The sequence below is a fragment of the Ochotona princeps genome, chromosome 19 (assembly GCF_030435755.1).
Source record: "Ochotona princeps isolate mOchPri1 chromosome 19, mOchPri1.hap1, whole genome shotgun sequence".
In the NCBI taxonomy this organism is placed as follows: Eukaryota; Metazoa; Chordata; class Mammalia; order Lagomorpha; family Ochotonidae; genus Ochotona; species Ochotona princeps.
Genome location: NC_080850.1, coordinates 24,942,882 through 24,961,529, shown reverse-complemented (window position 1 = coordinate 24,961,529; position 18,648 = coordinate 24,942,882). Strand labels below are relative to the sequence as shown.

Below are 18,648 nucleotides of genomic sequence, written 5' to 3'. Positions count from 1 at the left end.
ACTGAGCTCTGACGCTTTAGAACATCCACAGATGGAAGGAACAGGAACTCTGAGTTCTGTTAGTGTCAGCAGCCGTCTGTAGATGTGGAAATGCTTAAACTTGTGCCAGACTGGAAGGCCAACCAATCCATCTTCTCTGTCCTCCTCTCTCACTTACACTAGCTAGGAATCTGTTTGTGTATGAGGTAATATGTCTGATGTGGCTGAGGAATTCAATTTTTGCCCACACGTAGGGTATTTTCAACTTCTTGTAGGGTCCTGGGATCTGATCTCTTGCTTTCTGTGGGAGATATGAAAACACATAAAAATAGACCTTTTCTACTCAAATCTGCCAACTTCACTTTGGAGGATGGAAGGAATGGTGTAGTATGTCAATCAAATGTGAACCTGACCAACTGGTTATATCACCACGTCATAAGTGTGTCAGTATATAAAAAAGTGAGCTGCATCTGTACGAGTTCAGTCTGGGAGCACCAGCTGAGCAATGCACGGAGCAGACTTGTAGCCAACTTACATCACCTTCACCATGAAAACAGCTACAGTGCCCATGCTTCTGACCCTGGCTCTTTGCCTCATCCAAGGTGAGCAATTTGCATGTAATCCAAGTCTCTTGCCACATACCTCAAAGCCATGGGGAAAAGACTTTTTTCTCCTCACTCCCCAACAAAATATATTTATACAAGTATGTGTGATCCTGAGCTATTATGCCAGACACAGTTTTGGGGATTTATACAACTGACTTTATAATAGGTTACTGTGTTTAGAATTGGCAAATAGTCTAATTTGAGAATATCTGAATTTTTTTATCCATGAGAAATTCTTTCAGTGATTCTGTATTAGTTCTGAAAACAGATTTTTATCTTCCCCTCACTAAGCATATCCATTCATATTGCATGTACGTATGTATATGTGTGTGTATATATGTATATAAATGGACAGATATGTATTTTTAAACTTAGGTATTATATATTTTCTGTAGTATTTTAAAATTTGTTATGTGTTTTTAATATATTTTCTGTAGTATTTTATTGCTACATATATAACTAAAATATTTTAAAATATTCAATACCTCTTCTTATTTTAAAGCAGTAGTGCTATTTAGCTTAATTTTTGTCTGTTTTTAAATCCTAAATGAATTGAAACTACTTCTCCTAAAAAGAGGGTTTAGTGGGGGTTTTGTGTTAGCTCTTTAAACTTTGAAGGGAAAACAGATTACCAAGACTTACTCTGCTCTAAAGTATTTACATTTTTTAAAAGAATCTCAGAGAGTGAGACCATTATACACAAATGAGGCCCTAAATGTGCAGGTGCGGAAGAGTGTGTTAATGACATAGTGTAACAGTCTATAATTTTGTCTTAATTTTTGCCAGCTCTCTAATTTTTCGTAACAAGAAGAGTTGCTGTAACTTGAGCAGTCAATTTTATCTATATATAAGTTATGAGTTATAATTGATATTGTATATTAGGCAGGTATATGGAGCCTATTATACTTTCCTCTGACATTTGCAAATTCCATATTTGGGGGTAGTCAGAAAATACATGAGTGTTTTTTTCCAAGGTAATTGGAAGTTCCTAAATGATTGGATCTTTTTGAATGCATAGACATGTCTTCCAGTATAGCACTCTCATTTTATTTACTATGATAAATTTCAAGATATTGAAAAATAATTTTTAGCTTTACAATATATTGTTATTGACAATCAAGACACTGCAATGAATAAATGAATTATGGACTCTTTTACATTTCTTCAACTTTGGTTTCTGTATTTTTGTCCAGATGCTGCCAGTGAGGATGAAAATCAGGTTAGTCCTGCTTTTTCTGTTCATTACATTCATTCCAGACTCTGAAGAAAAAAAAATGTTGTGGCCAACACCTTCACTTGGATAGTATAACTGTATTCTGATAGGTATAAAGCTTTGGTTAAAAACACAGAAGCCGAACTCTATAAATCAAGAGCTGAATCTCTGTCACTTTCTCTCTCTCACATGCACATGTACACACACAACCGATGGTGACAGATGTCAGCAAGAGGCTACTACTATGCTTAAGAGTGCTTTGACATCAATGAGAGCAAACAGAAATGAATAACCAGACTGACAAACTACTGTTGCTCTGTTTAACAGCTGCATCAAGCTATCATAACACAGAGGAAGCTGTAAACACCTCATAGGAAACCAAAATGACTTTTGGGGCAGTCTGTGTTGTATGTAGTCAGTGTATGTTTTTTATACAGTAGTTATTTTTTGAGTATCTATTACAGCTAACCCTATTTGATATGCTAGAGATATTCTGAAGTAAACAAAATCATGACAAATTACAAGAAAATTAGTAGCATATATATTACATATATATGATATATTACATTAGCACAATAGCTATTAATTAGTGCTAAGCAAAATAGTGGACACTGGATAGAAATTTCTGGAAATGGAGGGTAGTATCTTTTTAAAAATTTAAAATTTTTTTTGCAAAGACAAACCGTGAGGAGAAAGACCTTTGGTCCACTGGTTCATTATCAAATGGCTGCAACAGCTTGAACTGAGCCTGTCTGAAGCCAGGAACTAGGAGCTTCTTCAGGGTCTCTGACGCAGGTGCAGGGTCCCTAGGCTTTCAGCTATCCTTCACTGCTTTCACAGGCCACAAACAGGGAGACAAATGGGAAGCAGAGTACCAGGACATGAACTGGTACCCATATGGGATGCTGGCACTTGAAGGCAGAGGATTAGCCAGTTGAGCTATCATGTTGGACTTCTTCATGGAGCAGTTCAGGAAATTCTCCATGGGGAGATAGTATCAGACCAAGAATCTGAAAGCTGCCAGAGTGAGCCATGTAGGAGTTTGTAACTCACGCCAGACCAGGCAGAGGCACCTGCTGTAACAGAGGCAGTTTAGCAATTCTGAAAGGTGTTTTATTTGAGAAATAAAATCATTTCTATCAAAACTACATTTATCATCTGTTTGAAAAATTAGTAAGGATGTCTCGTTTCTCTCTGTCTCTCTCAAACACACTATATGTTTAGACACACACCACTGTGCATGGCACTAAATGCACACTTAAATGCAGTGCCAGGTATATAACAAAACTGTTACATATCTCACAGGTCATGAACATCAAGATAATAAAAGCATGACATTTTGTTTACACCGAACTCTTGGGGTATGATTAAAATGCCCTCTCTGTGTATATTGTTCCAAGATTTTTAAAAACAAAACCTTTTTCAATGGGAAAGTTCTAGAAGATATCATCACAGTGTGTGTATTTCCCATAAGTTTTTTTTTTAATTAAGGAAAGATGCATAGTGTCTGATAATGTAGAACCAGGGCTGGATTGGAGGGAAGCAGAGAACATGATCTGTTAGTTGTTTCAGACTGAAACGTAGAAGGATGTTTTATAAATGGCACTGTACATGGCATCACAATCCTCTTTTACATAGTCCATGGTAATTCAGTGCTGACTTCTGGAAGATGGCATACATACTGCACTGATTCTTAAAAATTTGTTAACTACTCTACTGAGCAAGAGTTTTAAAATATATTGGTTTAGCCACCCGCGTTTCTTATTGGCATAAAGGAGAAAATTACAAAATAGCCATTTCTTTGGAAATAGTCTTTGTATATTGTATGTCAGATCATAGGTTTTGGATAGCCAAAATAAAAACTATTGAACTAGTCTTATAGTACTGGATTTTTTTCTCAAGTTCAGGAGCTTAGATTCTTTATAGCACCCTAAAAGCATGTTGAATTTATTAACATGAACCAGAATAGCATGGAGAAGCACTTAATATCTGAAAGAACCTTAATTATATTCTATTTTCTACCACAGAAGTCTTGTTACGAATCCCAAAGAAAACTGTTTGGTGTTCTGGCTCTGAAATCGGGCAGTGCCAGCTCTCAGAAAATGTTAACCATCATGTCCCGGATAGACAAAGGTCTAGGTCACAGTCAGTGAGGCGGCTGGGAGGAATTTCACCCTGGAGGCTCCATGGTTTCCAAGATATGTGAAGGAAACAAGAACAGTAGCAGCAATAACAAAAGGAAAGAAAAACAAGCCCAGGGCTGGAAATTATGCTGCAAGTAATCAGTTTCTGACAAGGAATAAATTTTTGGTAGAGCTCTGCTCCTGTTTGTCTTCTTTGTTATAATCATTGAGACAGGACTCCATTTTTCCCAAAGAAAAAATTACAGCTGTTGCTTTCAATATTTTTCCTTTTTCCTCTTTTTGAAGAGAATATATTGGACCATTTCACAGCTAAGAGCACTGAGTCTATCTTAACTAATTAAATGCAGTGAACCAGTTTTTTAACCTCCTATCTGAGCTTTATGCTCATTTGTTTAAAAAGAAGGGAGAAAGGAGGGTCTTTCTAGGCATTTAACAATCATCTAATTATGATATTGGACAAGTCTGATTCAGGAATTACTCTGATTGATGCTACTATCTCATAATTAACCATTCAAAATAAATTAGAGCTTCATTGCAATATTGCCACAAATCCTTCCTTTTCTATATTCTTGAGACCTACCTTGGGATGCGTATATTTCTAGTACAAAGACAGCAAGCTACTCTCAGATTCTATTAGAAACTTTTTAGGACTTCACAGAGTCAGATCTGGCAAGCAAAGCAGTAATTTACACAATTGCATAAAATTCTAGACTTCAAGTCATTAGTTTAGTGCCAGAAATTACCACTGTGCTACTGTGATAACATCACTAATCTTAGAGCTATTCTAGAAGTCAACTTTAGTAAGAACTTTTAAAAAATATTTTTTCATTATTTTTCACCTTTCTTCATTCTTCAAGTGCTACCACTTCTTACTATTGTTTTTTTTTAAATTTTTTTAATTGGAAAGTCAGATATAGAAAAAGGAGAGACAGAAAGGAAGATCTTCCATCCAATCACTCACTCCCCAAGTGACTGCAACAGCTGGAGCTCAGCTGATCTGAACCTAGGAGCCAGGAGCTTCTGCTGGGTCTCCCATGTGGGTGCGGGAATTCAAGACTTTCGACTGGGAAGCAAGTTTGCTGGGATTAGAACCCATGCCCATACAGGATCCTGGCATGTGCAAGGCGAGGACATTAGACACTAGGCTACTGCACTGGGCCCAACTTCTTACTATCTTTAGCAGGCTAGAATGGGCACCTTGTTCCAAATTCTTCTATAAGAAGTATTTGAGAGGATACTTCTGTCATATTTGCTGCTATATCAATGGATCCTTGAAAAGTTTGTTCATTTTTATTGAAAAGGCAGATCATATTTACTAGTTCACTACCAAGTAGCTTTAGTGGCCAGAGCTGTGCTGATCCAAAGCCAGGAGCCAAGGGTTACCTTCATGTCTCCCATGTGGGTACTGGATCCCAAGATTTTGAGCCATCCTCTGCTGCTTTCCCAGGTCACAAAAAAAGAGGCTGGATGGGAAATGGAACAGTCGGGATATTAATTAGTGCCCATAGGGTATCCTAGTGCTTGCAAAGTGAGGATTTAGCCACTGAGCCATAGCACTAGGTCCAGTAAAGTACAGTAATCTCTTAGTAGTCATTTTTGACTGGTCACATGATCATGATAAGTGTATAGGAAGACAAAATACACATATAGGGGGATTACTTCTTTGGACATGGTACTGTTTGTGACAACAAAGGCTTTATTTATTTGCTGATAAAAGCATCAACAAACAAGCAAAATAAAACCCCAAAGCAGTGTTCTTGTTTAGTGTTATTTTAGCAAAATCAAATCAAATCAAAACAAATCAAACAAAAACACATAGATTCTGTTGGTGCTGTAGCACAAAGAACGAAGATCTGACTGCGGTACCATCATCTCCTATGGGTGCCTGGTTTGGGGCCTAGCTTCTCCATTTCCAATTCTGTGAACAAATAGATGTAAGATCTCTCTTAATGGGTAGCACAAATACAACCTGATTTTTAAGCTCCTAAAAATTGAATGACTTTTAGCAGGCTTTCAATAAAACATGATTGAATGAGTGACAATAAAGGAATCAAAATTTCAACATCACTGAAATGGCCTTTTCCATCAATTCTGTTATTCAAAATGGTGTCCTCTGTCCTCCCTAAACTTGGTAGGGTGCAGTCCTCGGCATTTACAGAAAGACAGTACAAATAGAGCACAGCATGCCTTCAGCAACATACAGAATCCAACAAGAGTTATTTCAGAAGATGTACCAAAAAAATTTTTTTGTAATAGAAGAGACAAAGTAAATAGGAAAGTTTTGAAAAATCAGCATAATATTTCTGTGGGTTTACCAAGTTTGAGTTTTGCTGGTAGTGACGTTTGGTGGCAATGATGCCTGGTGTTAAAGAGGGAGAGAGAGATACCTTCCAACTGCTGGTTCATTACACAGTAGCCCCAAACTGCCAGGGCTGGGCCAGGCTGAAGCCAGGAGTCAGAATTCCATGTGGGTCTCAGAGAGGTGACAGGAACCCATGCCATTGATCCCTCACGATGCATGAACAAGAAGCTGGATCTGAAGCAGAGGATCTGGGACTTTTACTGAAAGTCTTGTATAGAGTGCAGATGTCACAATCCATTGCAGGACGCTCACCAAAATATCTTCTGCTTCAGAAAGTATAATAGAGCCTATGAGAGATTGGCTACCGAGAGCACAAGTGAGTACTAGGGAATATAGCTTTAGATCTCTGGCTACAGCTCGCTTATTGTTTCCTTCTGTTTCACCGATTTGCAGATGACGGTGTATTAGCTAAGTCTGTCATCTCCATCAGACAATCCTAAATCATTATTTTTGTTTCTGTTATTTGCATCGATTGAGTGTTTTCAGTACAAAGGGGATAGTGGCCGCAAAAGAAGTATTACTCAAGGGAATTCTTGGAAGGAAGACTTCTTTCAATGAAGTTTCAGGAAACACAGCATCTTTTTTGTCTTATCCTCAGGAAACATGCAATAAGTTTCGAGTACTGATGAAAAATGGGAAGTTGTTCTGTCCCCAAGATGAAAAACTTTTTCAAAGCCCTGACTGGATAACATTCATCAACAAATGTGCCACGTGCAAAATGATCTTGTGAGTAGTGCTTCTTCTTCAACTATTTGAGTTCCAAACTAATAAATGTGTTTCTTTTCTTTCAAATGCATTTTCTAAATCTAAATGGTAAAATAAAAAATGTTTTCAAGAGTTTTGACACTTTCCATCAGATACATTTGGATAATTACTGCCATTTGTAGAGATTTGAATAACTTCTGTAATAGGATTTGAGCAGCGTCTGAAAAGCTCCAGATTAATACAGGAGCATTCCAAAAAGTTCATGTAACATATAAAACTGTTGGGATCAGTATGTGGCACGGTGGGTTATGCCACTACCTGTGATTCTGGCATCCCATATTGAAGTGTCAGTTTGAGTCTTTGCTCTGCTTCTGATCCAGTTCCCTGCTAATCTATCTTGGAAAGCAGCAAAAGATGGCCCATATGATTAGTTCCCTGTTACCCGTGTGGGAGACCTGGATGAAATTCCTGTCTCCTGGACTTGGCCTTGCTAGCCCCAGCTGTTGTGCCAATTTTGGGTAGTGGACCAGCAGGTGAAAGATCTGGTTTTTTTTTTCTTTCTCCCTCAAATTGTCTTTCATATAAATGAAAATAAATCTTTAAAAATACTTATTTTGTTATGAGAAATTTTAAATCCATTTATAGTTTTTGTCTCAGTAGGCATTTTCTGTGAACTTTCTGAAAATTCATCATACCTAATATAACAATCTGTGATCTTTTGAGAAAGACCTTTGGACTTCCTGGCTCTGGAGATTAAAAAAAATAATAAGAACGAAAGTCAGATTGCTTAGACCTGTTGGAACCTGATTGTGTTGTAGTGCTGTGGAGCTCCTCTGAGAAGTATGCCACACTCTTCTCTGGCAGCCACCCAGCAGCAGGTCTGAAGCAAAACACCTTCTGCTTGTGTGAGTTGCCAGTGTCTTCAGATATATGGAATTAGGCCAGGATGAAGTGAACCAACCTGCTGACTGTAACTTTCAACACCTTGTGTCTCAGAATCAGTATCATAGAAACATACTGGTTAACTCCATTTCTCTCCGTTAATACCTCACAGGTAAATAGCAGCTTGAGTTACCAGTTGCAGATCTTCAACTAGACTATTCTACTTTGTTTTTGAACGGAGAGGTCACCACAAGTGTATGAGCACTGTCAATAGTTTCAGCCCAATCCCTAGCCAAATCTAACCTTATTCCTTTAAAACAAGTTGCTATATGTAATTGGCTTTTTAAATACTGGGTTGGTATGTGTGAGGTGATTTAATTTGACATGTTCAATAATACTGGAATAATGAAGCTCTGATTGTAATTACCGCTTCTAATAAAGAGACTGTGGGAATATGAAGTGTAAACCAGAGCCAGGTTGAGGATGGGAGAAGCCCCAGACACAGCTGAATAATCCTTTCTTATGCTCTTAAAAAGAAAATAAAAATATTATTTGCCAAAAAAGTTCCATCTTGTTACATCAAATACTTTAGTAGGAAAACTAAAATTGTGATTATAGTTACATGTATTGAAAAATAAGACTCAGCAAAAGTGAAGTACTTGAGACTCACAAAACGTTTACTCTAGACCAACTCATTTATTGTTTTTTTGTTGCCTACATAAATTATGTTGGAATAAGCTTTGTTTCTTAGGAAAGAGTGGTGGACATACAAGCTATGTTCAGTATGCCAAAGGCAGAGATGTGGGAATGGCCATTGATTTGCCTCATGGGGTGATGGGGGTTGGAATCAAGACTAATAATACAGGAAGATAGATTTTTCTTATTGTAAATATGGTCTTTGAAAGGCTGTATATACACAATACCATGGGCAGCTTTTAGAATCAGTAACCATCTGAGTGTTGGATGTATTGAAGGTTTTCGGGTAAAGGTAAAGATTCTTGTCAATTATATTCCATGTCTGAGATATGTTTCAGTACTGCAGGAACATTTGTGCTACCATGCCTATTTCTAGTTATATATCTACTGATGACATGCCAGACTTGTCTAGGAAAGGGTCAAAATTGCTTATTACATAAACTCTTATTTTTAAAAGCTACTCAAACAATGTCTTAGTTATCTTATATTCTTTATTCTCTTCTAGGGAAAAAGAAGTGGTGTCTCAGAGAAAGGCCAGGCATTTAACAAGAGCCACAGCCCCAGCAGAGGTGAGAGTATCTGGCATCAACCTGTCATTTTTGCTTTTGGAGTGATGTTTTATTCTATGTGGAGTTACCTATTTCCCAATTGCAGGGTTATGCCTGTTTTGAAGCGAGCTACTTTCAAGGGAGGGAACCTGGCTTAGTCCAGGGGTGGGCTAAATATCTGGTATATCTTGTCTTTTGGCCCAGCCCATGAGCTGACTCTCTGAAAATATTCTGGGCACTGACAGATGCTTAGAGGTGGGTCAGTACGCTGTCTATTTTCCATGACCAATTCTCATTCTTCTTGTCCTACCTCCAGTAAGCTTTCCTGGGACACAGAAGAAAGTTCTATTCAAAATTATTATTGTCTATGCAACTTGAGCATTTTGTGTGTCTCCTAGTGTCAATTTTCCATCTGTCCCATGGATTGTAGATCAGATGAGGAACAAGTTGTCTTCAGTGTAATTTTGTGTTGTCGGCACTAACTCTATCAACTCCTTCCTCCCTTTGCTTCCTACTGCATGTCTTTTCTAATATCTCAAGGGTTTTCTGAATCCAGCTAGAATTGTTTCCCTACATCTAATATTTTTCAGTTGGGACTTGGAGAACAGATATCTTTTTGAAGAACAATATTTGTTAAAAAAAAATTTAAATATTAAGTTAGAGGAAATAGAGAAACTGCTCAGACTTAGCCCACCACATAATCATTTAACTTTATAAGTATTTAATTAATATAAAAATGTTTTTTTTAAAAGTCAAGAAAATAAATACTGCGGATCCAGATTGGTGGAAATTTCTCACCCCCATTATCTCATGACTGCTCAGCTAACTGAGGCAGTCAACAGCCCTTGTGTCAGCTGCTCCCGGCACTCCAGTCCTGTGTGATTTCTCTTCTAGTTTCTTCCTTCTTTCTTTCTCTCCTCATCCTGACACATAATTAAAATGATCAGTCAGGGCAGACACACCCTAATTACTTATGACAATTACCTCTGTTCTAACCAAGCTGCCATCTTCCTTGGCCGTGTTACGCAGGTATGTCTGAGAACCTCGGCCTGCGAAGTAAACACAGACTAAATTCTTTGGCTTAACCAGTCTCACTTTTAACACAATAACAATGGTCCCCACCCAACGGACCAATAACTGCCCATCCTTTATGTGTAACTAAAGGAAGCTACTTCTATATGCTCTAGAAACCTATGAGGATTGGAAAGGTTCAGTGGCAACTTTTAATTCTACTTTTTTTTAAAGACTTATTTATTTTTATTGGAAAGGCGGATATACAGAGAGGAGGAGAGACAGAGAGGAAGATCTTCCATCTGATGGTTCACTCCCCAAGTGAGCGCAACGGCCGGTGCTGCGCCGATCCAAAGCCAGGAACCAGGAACCTCCTCCAGGTCTCCCACACGGGTGCAGGAACCCAAGGCTTTGGGCCGTCCTCAACTGCTTTCCCAGGCCACAAGCAGGGGTCTGGACGGGAAGTGGAGCTGCCGGGATTAGAACCGGCACCCATGTGGGATCCCTGGGCTTTCAAGGCGAGGACTTTGGCCACTAGGCTACGCCACCGGGCCCTAATTCTACTTTTGTTTCTCACATGCCAAGGGATTTCTTCTTCTCCTCTTCCTCTTTTCTCTAAAAACCAACAAATCAGTGATGTTTAAAAATATAAAATACACCCAAGTGGAAAATATTCTCACACATGCACCACATTCCAGACTTAGCAAAGTGAATATTTTAAAATATTGCAAGTAAAAAATTTCTATGGTGGAAAACAAATTTACTAGATTTTACCAAGTAGGATTTTTAAGAAATAACACTAAGGAATATTAGAATATTATACCTATATCATGTTTTATATCTGAGTAATGACTATTACCTCTAGGTAAAATAAACACAGGCATATGGTTTCTGCCTAGGAAACAACTACCTGTGAGCTAAAGGAGTTAGTATCTTACTGTGTACTTTTCCAGTAACATATATCTAGGTTGGTACTTGTTTTTGTTTGATGGATTCTTGCAATTATATTGTCATTTTATGCTCTACATCCAAAGAAAAGAATATACTCACTTTCTCTCCTTAGATTTCTCTCATCAAAAATCAACCCTTCAGGAATCAACTCTGAGGATAAAGTGCTTTACTTAGTCAAGAATTTTCTTTATAGAGACATCTTCTCTTTCTCAACTTTTTCATCAGTACAACTTTCTTTATCCCTCAAGTCCTAGTATTCACACCATCAGCAAACCTTGTTGGGACTGCCTTTAAAGTAAAGTTCAAATTAGACTCTACAACATTTCTTTATCACTCTGGTCTCCATTTCGATCTTTTGTTTTAAAAATGCTTAATTAATTCATCTAATATTTCTCATGATTTTGAAAGCCAGTTTTATAAAATATTCAGTGTATGTCAAAATATATATGTGTGTATACTTTTCCTGTTCTTTTAGATGGGTTAAACTGCCTTAGTAAGTAGTAAGGCATGCCTCCCTTTCTTAGAAAATGTTATTAAAATTGGCTTTATACATAGAGTTTCTGTTTACGTATGAGAAACAAAAAACAATGAGGTTACTAAAATTCAACTTGAATTTGGAAACCCAATTTTATTAGAGAGATGAAGTATTTATAAAGTAATTTTGGTAAACAATCTCCTAAATATTAGCTGACCAAACTCAAGAACACATATTATTTTATTAATTCACATAACTTATGAGATTTGTAAAATATTTTCACATTTTTAGAATATCTGATAATGCCTAAAATGTAGAATTTTATTGCTAGTTTGAATGTTTTTATATTACTGTCTAGTTTCTGTTCCTTTAGGGAAATTCTTTTGATTTCTGCTTATCCTATTAAGCTACTTTCTGATACTTTGTCTTAATTCTGGTAGCTTGTTGATTCTGTTGCTTTTTTCTTGGCAGATGATTACATAACCTGCATGTAATGAGATTCTTATGATTTCCTTTTAATATCTACAATCCTTTATTTCTGTAGCACTGTTTCTTTTGAACTAAAGTACAGTACCTTACTTAATAGTAGTGATGATAAAAAAATCAAAACTCCTTCCTGTTCTTCCATTTTCTCTATTAAAAGGAATCATTTAAAAATGTTTTGTGTTTAGTTTATTTTTTTTAAAGAAGTACACAGAAAAGAGAGAGCCAGATAGAGAGAGAGATCTTGGATCCCTGTTCACTCCCCAGATGGCTGTAAATAGTTAGGACAGGGCCAGGCTAATGCTGGGAGCTTCTTCCGGGTCTGCTATGTGGGCACTGGATCCCAAGGATTTGTGCCATCTTGTACTTTTAGCTGCCAGGCCACGCTGCCGGGCCCCCTCAGATTTAATTTTTAAACTATGACCATTTAAGAAGTCCAACAAGTCCCAAACAGTATAAATACAAAAAGATACACAATCGACATATTCAGCAGAAAGTGTTAAAATCAAAATGCAAACAAGGGCTCGGCACAGTTAAGGTCCTCGCCTTGAACACCCGGGATCCCATATGGACACCGGTTCTAATCCCGGCTGCCCCACTTCCCATCCAGCTCCCTGCCTGTGGCCTGGGAAAGCAATCGAGGATGGCCCAAGACTTTGGGGCCCTGCACCCCCGTGGAGACCTGGAATAAGCTCCTGGCTTCAGATTGGCTCAGCTCCAGCCATTGCGGCCGCTTGGGAAGTGAACCATCAGATGGAAGATCTTCCTCTCTGTCTCTCCTCTCTGTATATCTGCTTTTCCAATTAAAAATAAATAAGTCTTTTAAAAACAAAATTTTGAGGTTACAAGAAAAAATGACTATAAACTTTATATAGATTGATTTCTCATCTAATGAACACAAGGCAGCAATGGAATGAATGCATGACGTGTTGGAAGATTTTAAAAAAAAAGAACTAATACTGTTTGCTCCAAAAGTATCCTACAAAAATTAAGGCAAAATATATTTCCATATTAATAATCTGAGAGACTTTTTATTAACTGGTTTACAAATAATAAAAGAAGTCATTTCTCTAAAAGTAGTTAATCAGCAGCTTTTGATTAACAGTAGTTTGGAACTACAAAAAAAAGTGTTAGAAATATTGAAAGTATGGGTTGATACAGTCTATAAATAAATTTTAAAAATTTTCTCCTAATTTCTCCTAAAGACATTCTGTAAGGCAGTAAGTGTAATGTTCTTTCATTTGGTGCATAGATATAACACATCTGACAATAATACAAAAAACAGGATATATAGAATTTCTGTGTTTTACCAGATTTATGTATTTCATCTAGTAGAGTTCGTGATAAAGTGCATATTGTAATTACTAGAGAAGTCACTAAAATTACATGTATAAATGAATATATAGGGCCCGGCGGCGTGGGCTAACGGCTAAAGTCCTTGCCTTGAAAGCCCCGGGATCCCATATGGGCGCCGGTTCTAATCCTGGCAGCTCCACTTCCCATCCAGCTCCCTGCTTGTGGCCTGGGAAAGCAGTCAAGGACGGCCCAAAGCTTTGGGACCCTGCACCCGTGTGGGAGACCTGGAAGAGGTTCCTGGTCCCGGCATCGGATTGGCACGTGCCGGCCCGTTGCGGCTCACTTGGGGAGTGAATCATCGGATGGAAGATCTTCCTCTCTGTCTCTCCTCCTCTCTGTATATCCGCCTTTCCAATAATAAATAATAAAATCTTAAAAAAATGAATATATAAAAACAGAAGAAGGAACTGAAGATCTTTCATGCACTGGTCCACACATCCTTCCAACCTCCCCCAACTATGGCAACAATACCTGTGTTTCTCCCCCTTGGCTGGCAAAGGTCCAAGTATTTGTTTCATCTTCCACTGCCTTCCCAAGCGCATTAGCAGGACACTGGGTGGGAAGCAGGAGGGCTGGTGTTTGAGTATGTGAGGTGATAGGGGATGCTGTCATTACAAACCGTAGCGTAACCCACTGCACTACAGTGCCAGTCTCTCAGATCAAACCATTTAAATTCCCACTTTAAGAAACTTTAAAAAAGGAGAGCAAGGTAAATGCAAAGTAAGCAAAGAGGTCATAATACAATTAGAAAAAATTGAATAATATCTCAAACAAAAAATAAACCAAGTTGATTCATTTAAAAATGACAAAGTTTACGAAACTTTTACTTAACTAAGAACAAGAAAAAATGAGAAGACAATAATTAGCAAAATCTGGGGTGAAATACTTCAGAATAATTATAAAATCTGTATATGAACATTATGAACAGTGCCAACATAACAAATTAGGTAACAAGGATAAAATTGAAAAATTCTTAGAAATAATCAAGCTACAAAATACTGACTCCAAAAGCAACAGAAAATCAGAATATATCTATAGTGAATAAATTAAATCAGTAATTAAATTTTAAAAATTCAACCCTAGATGACTTCACTGATAGAAAAACTAATATCAATCCTTCTTTTCTATTATCATTATCATTTTGTGATACACTTCAATAGGCCCTGCAATCCTTTTTATTTACACCAATCGTTTTTAGATTCACTTAGGAAACAGAGACACTTCTCAGCCTACTCTAATGGGGCAGATACTTAGCTGAATGGTTAAGGTGCTGATTAAGAGGCACGTATTCCACATCAGAATACCTGGATTCAAGTCCTCGCTCTGGCTCTGGACTGCAGCTTCTTGCCAGTTCAGAGTAACTGGGTCTGTGCAACTCATGTGAGAGTCTTGGTCTAATAAAAAGTATTGATGAAAAGTCTACAGCTAATCACATTTAAGGTGAATATTTTTCCCTTAAGATTGAGGACGGAGAAAGAGCCGATTACTGTAACCATTTCTATTCATCTTTGGAGTTTCTAGCCAATACAATAAGGCAAAGCTAATTAATTAATGACTCATTGTGAAGGAAATAGTCTGTAATTGTAAAACTGTGGTATCATGCATAGATAATTCTAAGAAATCAAAAAAATCACTAGATCTAAAGAACATAGCAACATCTTATGTAAGACTAATAACAGTTTCTGTATGCCAGCGATAAAGAATTTGAAATTGAAGTATTAATTCACAATGGCAGCAAAATATAAGAAATTTTTATGATAAATATTTAAACATAGACACGTGCACATAGTAATGTTTCAACCAAGGAAAATCAGCACATACAACAGTTCCAAAAGGTTTTAATGGGGATGAAAAATTCCTTTCACCTACTGATGTTGTTGCTGTCATAATGCAGCACAACACATTACTCACATGTTTACGGTGATACCATCACCAAGCCTGTTGTTTTGCCAGTCATGCAAAAGCATAGCACATACAATTATGTGTAGCACATGATAGATCTCCATCTACTTATTTATTCCCAGGATGCCTACTACAGCTGGTCCAGACCCAAGCCAGGGGCCCAGAACTCAGTCTGGGTCTCTTCCATGAGTGGCCAGGACCCAGGTACTTGAGCCACCATCATGTACACATTAGCAGGAAGCTGAATGGGAAGCAGAATAGCCAGAACTCCAATCAGACTCTTAAGCAATGGATGTGGATATCCCAAGAGGCAACTTAGCCACTGTGCCTCGGCGCACTCCTAATTTTTAAAATATTTCAGTTTTTTAATCTCCAGTATTATTTATTGATATGTCAGCTTTTCACATTGTTTCATCTATTTTGAATTCTTTCAGTTTTAATAAATTTTGATGAGAAAACATAGGCCATCTAACATTGATAATTTGAAACTTAAGATTTTCTTTGTGGCTCAAGAAATATTCTATTTTAAAACTGCTTCATGTAAATTCTAAGAAAATATCTAATTTTTGTTTCTTGATTGGTGTTTTCTATAAAAAGTCTAGTGGATTAAGCTTATATTTTCCCCTTTATAAGTTTCTGAAAATAGTATGTATAAAAGTCTTAACTCTAAAAAATGCTGACAGGGAATCCAGTACGAGCTTCCAGATTGTTCATTTTAATAAAAGGTATTTCCTGTAGGTTGTGATTCTCCACCCCCTTGGAGTTTGGAGAGGGAGGTGGAGGAATAAATGCTTGCACCTGCATTACCTCCCAGCTGGGCTATGGGCCTGCCGTGTTATTCTGACAACACCTGTGACCTAGTATGTTGCTGTTGATGTTCTGGTGATGGGAGAAGAGCAGTGATTGACCCAAACAAATTGCTTTGAACTATTATTTCCTCATACTTCAGTTGTCTTCCCAAATGATTTTTTTAAAGAAAACCAGTAATTACTTTGCCTTTTCTTGGTGCTCCAGCCACACTTTGCAGTGGAGGTTCTCTGGGCCTGGACTATCCTTCCCTCAGGCCCTCCTCACAGTCAAGTACAAAGCCTGGTACACAGTAGGAAGTTCCCTTCCTTTCTGATTTCAGTTCTTTTTCCTTTCTGAATCCGATCTGGTTCATGTGTGTATTTGAACCCATCCAGTTTTTATTTTTTATTTATGAGGCATATTCGATCATCACAGATCTATAACCTAAATGTTCCATGTATACCATTGACATATTTTAGTATGAAAATAGTAACATCAAAAATTTATTTTGTAATGTGATCTTCTAAGGAAAGAATTTTGCTTGTTTGGCTTTGGGTAGGCATTAGATTCAAGTTAACTCTGTGTCGTCTTTGTCTTTGTATGTCAAAATAATTAGCTGCCAAATATTTTGTAAATATTCATGAGATCCCTACCCCAAGTCTGGATGTAGGTAGGGTATGAATGACCATTTTTTAGATGAGGAAAGTGAGTTTTAAAGAGGTGAAGTGAGTGGGTAACAAATTAGTTATTACCTGTTGCATTTGTTTTTCTTACCAGTCTTGTGCCCAAATGTATCTCTTTTCATTAGTAGAGATTTCAGAATTTCCATCGTTATCCCTATAAGATTTATCAGTTTTCTTGACTTGGTTTTCAGTGCAAGAGATCGTTGAAATAACAATAGGCAAATGTTATGAAGTGTGAGGCATGGTTCTAGCTCCTACACACAGCTTTCTCTGTGGTTGTGAGAGGGTTGTCAAATCATATTGATTCTGCAGAGGACACGAAGGCACAGAGGAATTAAGTCATCTGCCAGATGAGGCAGTTAGTAAGTGGCCAAGTCAGAATTGTGAACCCAGAAATCTGACTTTTAATTATTATCTTAGCCTGTTACAATAGAAAACTTACTGTGGTTTATAGTTAACAGACAGCTTTCACATCCATTATCTACAGTGCCTCAGTAGCACTTCATGGAGAAGAGAAGCAGGATTTGATAAATAAACGGTAGACTAAATAGCAGAGAGGAGATTTGCCCTTCCTCACTCAATAGCAAATGGTTGCAATCACCTCAAAATTATTTTTTTTAAAAAAAAAAGATTTTATTTTATTTTTTTATTGGAAAGGAAGATTTACAGAGAGAAGGAAAGACAAAGATCTTTCTTCGGTGGTTCACTCCCCAAGTGGCTGCGATGACCGGAGCTGAGCCAATCTGTAGCCAGGAACCAGGAGCTTCCTTCCGGTCTTGTACAAGGATGCAGGTTTCCAAGGCTCTCCTAGGCCATAAGCAGAGAGCTGGAAGGCAAGTGGAGCAGCTGGGACACAAAGTGGCACCCATATGGGATCCCATCACTTGAAGGGAGAAGATTAGCCAATTGAGCTCCCCACCACCCCAATCTTTTCTTATAAAACCTAATTATATCTCTATACTTGAACCAGATTTTAACCTATCATTATATTAGTTCACTTATCTTAATGTTTTTCCCTCCAGTAATTTATATTACTGTGGGCTTAAGATGTTAACTTATTTATAATACCTAAGCAGTATTTTCTCTCTTACATTTTGATGTTCCTTGATCATGTCTCCTGCAGCTGAATTGTGATGAATTCAGGAAAGGAGGAGATGGGGGTTTTATCTGCACTGACGGTGATACAGCTGTTTGTGGCACAGATGGGAAGACATATAGCAACAGATGTGAGCTGTGTGCCAAAAATGCGTAAGTATTCCCAGAGGCAGGCATGCTGCCTAGAGTTTATTCTTATACAATTACATGAAGCCATTTTCCCTACAGTCTTTAAGATAATAACCTATTTTATAGGAGCTAGCCATCTATAAACTATTAATACCATATTTTTTTTTGCGGCTGCTAAGAAGAAAGTTACATAGTATGGCACTCTTTCTTGCAGAGTAATTTTGTGTGCAATTTATCATATGATTAGAAGTGTTTCTGTGAAGTAGGCAAGATAGGGAGATTATATATAAACACACATATATACCTGTATGTTCACATACATCTGCATTATATGCATACATATGTATTTTGTGTAGATGTATATGTACATATGCACATCTATGATCTCTTATTCACAAGTATTATCTTCTCTAACCAATTTCCCAAAAGAACTTCCATCTGCTGGTACACTCCACAAATGGCCACAAAGGTCAGGGCTGAACTAATCCAAAGCCAGGAGCCAGCAGCTTCTTCCAGCTCTCCCATGTGGGTGCAGAGCCCCAAGGCTTTGGGCTGTCCTCTACTGTTTTCCCATACCACAAGCAGGGAGTTGGATGGGAAGTGGAGCAGCACCCAGGAAGTGAACTGCTGCTCATAAGGG

The 18,648-nt window shown here is 37.7% G+C and overlaps 1 protein-coding gene across 2 annotated transcripts in view; it reads left to right on the top strand.

Moving 5' to 3' along the window:
- Nucleotides 1–392: 392 nt before the first annotated feature.
- The window catches only part of SPINK5 (serine peptidase inhibitor Kazal type 5), a 68,845-nt gene continuing 50,589 nt past the window's right edge, over nt 393–18,648 (top strand). For both annotated transcript variants that reach the window (XM_058677456.1, XM_058677455.1), the window contains exons 1-5: nt 393–581; nt 1,778–1,803; nt 6,902–7,029; nt 9,092–9,155; nt 17,908–18,032. In XM_058677456.1, coding sequence (XP_058533439.1) covers nt 527–581; nt 1,778–1,803; nt 6,902–7,029; nt 9,092–9,155; nt 17,908–18,032 — 398 coding nt within the window. In that variant the 5' untranslated portion in view covers nt 393–526. The remainder of the gene's footprint in view (nt 582–1,777; nt 1,804–6,901; nt 7,030–9,091; nt 9,156–17,907; nt 18,033–18,648) is intronic.